General features: G+C 43.4%; 1 protein-coding gene across 1 annotated transcript; it reads right to left on the bottom strand.

Moving 5' to 3' along the window:
- Positions 1 to 748: 748 nt before the first annotated feature.
- LOC106813375 (C-reactive protein-like) lies at positions 749 to 3,936 on the bottom strand. The gene is made up of 4 exons (XM_014817506.1): positions 3,858 to 3,936; positions 3,225 to 3,424; positions 1,282 to 1,349; positions 749 to 818 (listed from the first exon to the last, which is right to left on the bottom strand). Exons 1-4 carry the CDS (start codon positions 3,934 to 3,936, stop codon positions 749 to 751), a joined length of 417 nt encoding a protein of 138 aa, XP_014672992.1.
- Between the last annotated feature and the right edge of the window lie 714 nt (positions 3,937 to 4,650).

Here is a 4,650-nt window from a genome sequence, read left to right as displayed (position 1 = left end):
GAGAGAGAGAGAGAGAGAGAGAGAGAGAGAGAGAGAGAGAGAACGCGCGCGCGAAAAAAAGGGAGAGAGAGAGGTTGGAGAGAGTAAAAAAAAAGAGAAAGGCAGAGAAAAAAAGATTGAAAATAAGCGAGCGCTCAAAATATAGGACGACGCAGGTGGGCAGTTCATTAGCTAACGCACTTATCTCTACCCGCCCTCTCTGTATGCTCCCTATGGCCAAGTAATAGACTTTAGAACGAACGCGCTACAGAGATGATGCAACCAGATTGTTCAGTCACTTACAACTAAAGAGGCAAGTGTCGCAAATAAGCCATATCGGAAAGTCCCCGCCGCCATATTGAGATCAGATAAGACGGGGTATAAACTGCCCGTTTATAACATGGGTAGAACAGAACTATTCTAGGTTTTTGATCTATAATTCTCTTCACTAACATCGTACTTCAATTTACATGTGCGTTTCTGTTTACATAAACATTTACAAATATGATTGTGGTCGTTTGGGATATTTTGCAATGTTTGTGTTAATGCAAAAACTAAAAACGAGTGTTTACATTAATCATGTACTTTCCTAAGCGCGCCTCGGCCATTTTATACCCCCTTTTCTGTGACTTACAAAGCACAGCTGGACTTCTCGATCTCACTTATTGAGGGCAGTAGATGATAATGACCATGATGCACATTTTATGTGATTAGATAAAGAAAACGTTGACGTAGTTTGCGTGCGAAGCGACACCAGGCGGTCAGGAATTCAAGTCGCACGTCGGTCGTTACTGTCTGCCATCAGGATGTCGGATATCAGCGCCCTCTGCCGGGCCACACTGCGCATGAACAAGGACGATAATAGAGGAGGCAAAGCGCTTTACATTTTTCTTAGAGAGGAAAGAACTTCTATTCCTGGGTATGTGTTCTCGTTTATGAAATGAAAAAAACCACCATAATGCGCACATACGCACTTAAAGTAATTTGATTACTATATGGGCGAAGAGTGAAAAGTTCATACATAGCTGGTGATATAGTCATAAAGGTTCGAAAACTTGCTAACAATTCCTTATTCCGATACCGAAGGGCAGATGGCGCCAGTATAGATAGATTCGTTCTGAAGCAGCATAAACATTATCGTATAGAAAATACCAGACGAATTCTCCGCTGTAACGTGCCAAATTCGTTTTATTGCTACTAAATTATTCATTTGATACATAAATTATGCGCTTATTGCACAACCGTTATCAGCATTCTAAAATGTAATTGCCAATTGTTTGTCTGGCTCCTTTGCGCACTAACTTTAATGGGTTCTTTAAAACCTCGAATTGACAGCTCACGTTTTCTTCACGCCTAAAGGCCACCATTGTCTACCATACAGATTAGCACATTCAAATCCATATTACAGATATCAATATCAGAAATTGATCAAAATTGTCAATTATGACGCAAAGAGAGGGTAGAAAAGGGAGCAAACAACTGATCACATACACTCACGGTTACACCACTGTGTATAGTTACAGCTGAACAATCACATACACTCACGGTACCACCACTGTATGTAGTTACAGCTGAACAATCACATACACTCACGGTACCACCACTGTATAGTTACAGCTGAACAATCACATACACTCACGGTACCACCACTGCGTAGTTACAGCTGAACAATCACATACACTCACTACCCCTTACCCCAGTATCATCTGCGTTACAGCTGAACAATCACATACACTCACGGTACCACCACTGTATAGTTACAGCTGAACATCAACATACACTCACGGTACCACACCACTGTATAGTCACAGCTGAACAATCACATACACCACGGTACCCACCCGTAGTTACACTGAACAATCACATACACTCACGGTACCAACCACTGTATAGTTACAGCTGAACAATTACATACACTCACGTACCACCACTTTTATAGTTACAGCTAAACAATCAAACATACACTCCATCGGTACACCACTGTATAGTTACAGCTGAACAATCACATACCCTTAATGGAAGTAACCCTCCCCCCCACACACACAGATGCTTAAAGTCAAACGTTCTAATGGAAACGTAGTATGTGTTCGCCCGCGCGTGCGTGTGATCGTGTGCGTGCGTCAGTGTGTGTGTGTGTGTGTGTGTGTGTGTGTGTGTGTGTGTGTGTGTGTGTGCGTGTGTGCGTGTGTGTGTGTGTGCGTCAAGTGTGTGTGTGTGTGTGTGTGAGTGTGCGTGCGTGTGTGTGTGTGTGTGTGTGTGTGTGTGTGTGTGTGTGTGTGTGTGTGTGTGTGTGTGTGTGTGTGTGTGTGTGTGTGTGTGTGTGTGTGTGTGTGTGTGTGTGTGTGTGTGTGTTTGCATACATGCGTGTCACTGTGTAGTCTGTGTGTGGTAGGAAGGGAGGTTACAAAGCTAGTGGATTATTAAGTAATCAGTATAAGACGTCGAGTAGTAACTGGGATAATTCATGGTTCACATTCTACATACTAAATAATGATACACGCTTGTTCGCGCACATTCCACGAACCTATCTAGAATAATCTATGAACTAGAGTTACATGAAACCATTCCAGACGTGGAGCCAGTTAATTATTAGAATTATGTAGTATTGTTCTTAGTAATATTCATAGGTAGTATTGTTAATTAATAAACATCGTACAGTATTGTTAATTAAGAAACACTGTACAGTATTGTTAATTAGTAAGACCATGCACAGAACGGTGAGGAGCTTGCAAGCTCATGTTGATATATTTTTTGCCAATATACCGTCTTTAAATTAATTAATTAATTAATTAATAAATAAAATGAATACATGAAGAACACTGAATGTAAGAATAGCGGATTTAACTCACAAACCACGCACACGATCCAACCTGTAGAGAAAATATATAGTTTATTTAATAGAATATTACGAAATAATGCAATAAAAATAGCAAAATTTTCAAATAAAAGACATAATATATAATAATATTTAATTAATATTTAAATAGGTGATTAAACTATATCTCATTGTAGCGTAATTATTAAATAAGATGCCCCGTCATGACGTCATACAAAACTGCCGCTCCGTCCGCGAGACCACGAGGGAAAAGAGCGCGCCGAACAATAGAACGCCTTTACGCTCCACAAACAAAAAAACAATTCGCGTAGCAGATCAGAACCAGATGGCGTTAGCTGTCGTCCGTCTACACTCCCAGGCAAGATGGCTGGTTAGTCATAGTGGCTCGCGATATTGTACCGCCTCTCACCTCGCTCCAGGAGAACAGATTGCCGCCGCTGTGGTAGCAGTACTTTGCCATGAACTTCACCTCCTCCGGGGTCAACACGCGGTCGAATATATTCAGGCCGGCGACGTCACCCATCCACGACCATTCGAGATCAAAATTATAACCTCCCCTGTCCTGTTCTTGTCCAATCACGAGCCATCCGCCTCCCGGCATATGATACCCTGGATCACACACACGCACGACGAGCCCAAAGATTAGTCAAGAATACAAATTTTGAGTATATCTAGTATCTATTTGTAGTATAATGAAATGTCGCGCTTTTTTCCGATAGTAGAAGGAAAAATGCGTATAGCGTTGATGAAATTCACGTAAAATTCTCATGCAAATTAATTCGAGAGCGAACCCGAGGTCGTGCAGACCAACAGGCAATCCCTACAGTGCACGGCCGCCATGTCATAACGTCACTGGAATGACGCCACTACCGTGACGTCATCGGTGTGACGTCGCAGTCTTGACGTCATCGGTGTGACATCACGCTCATGGCATCATCGTCGCGATGCTCCGTTGAATTCTTGCACGACATGGGCCGACAGAGGGCGCTGATATACGACGTCGTGATGGCGGACAGTGTTGACGGACGTGCGATTTGCCTACCTGACTGCCTGGTGGCGCCTTGTTTGTAGTTTCCGTCGATGTAAACTTTGGTGACTCCGCCAATCATCGTCCACGTCATGCATACGAAATGCCAAGTGCCGTCACGCAATTGTCCAGAGGCGGTGTGTCTGATGCGATGAAACAATGTTGGGGGTAAGTTTTTATTATGTGTGTGTGTGCGGGCGTGAGTGTGTGTGTGTGTGTGTGTGTGTGTGTGAGAGTGTGTGTGTGTGTGTTGTGTTGTGTGTGTTGATGTGTGTAGTTCGTGTGTGTGTGTGGGTGTGATGAATGTTGTGTGTGTTGAAATGTGCTTGATGAACTTGATGATGTGTGTGTGCGCGCGCTGCGCATATGTGTGTCGGTGTGGCTGAAACCGTGTCGTGTGCGTGTGTGTGTGTGTGTGCGTGTGCGGTGTGCGTGTGGCGACTGTGCGTGTGCGCTGCTGCGTGTGTGTGTGTGTGTTCGTGTGTGTGTCGGCCGTTGTGATTGGGTGTGTGTTGCGTGCGCGCGCCGTTATATCATCTTATCACTGCGGGCCAACAGGTGCATTCTTTAAACAGACAAGAGACCATTCCTCACAAGGATTAGCAACATGCATTTTGAAACCTCAGAGAAGCTGAGCCCCAGCCCATAAGTAAAAACGCTATGAACCATGTGTGACATGTCAAAGCTATATCTCATAACAAGAAGAGGCATGGAAACAAAGTTAAATTTGAGTGTGAGGTGGATTGTCCACGCTATTTAGATGTAATTTTTTATTCGAGCTTGCACGTAAGATATCATCGCTAAATGT

Source organism: Priapulus caudatus, unplaced genomic scaffold (assembly GCF_000485595.1).
Source record: "Priapulus caudatus unplaced genomic scaffold, Priapulus_caudatus-5.0.1 Scaffold762, whole genome shotgun sequence".
NCBI classification, from domain to species: domain Eukaryota; kingdom Metazoa; phylum Priapulida; class Priapulimorpha; order Priapulimorphida; family Priapulidae; genus Priapulus; species Priapulus caudatus.
The sequence above is the reverse complement of the archived record's forward strand: the minus strand, read 5'-3'. Positions and strand labels throughout refer to the sequence as shown.

What these genes read in the sequence shown, in the direction of transcription:
- LOC106813375 (XM_014817506.1), bottom strand. Translation starts at nt 3,936, where the DNA reads ATGACGTGGACGATGATTGGCGGAGTCACCAAAGTTTACATCGACGGA. An exon ending in ATCTGTTCTCCTGGAGCGAG is followed by an intron (nt 1,350 to 3,224) that starts GTGAGAGGCGGT and finishes TCTGTATGGTAG; the next exon opens with ACAATGGTGGCCTTTAGGCG. An exon ending in GTTTTAAAGAACCCATTAAA is followed by an intron (nt 819 to 1,281) that starts GTTAGTGCGCAA and finishes GTTCATGCGCAG; the next exon opens with TGTGGCCCGGCAGAGGGCGC.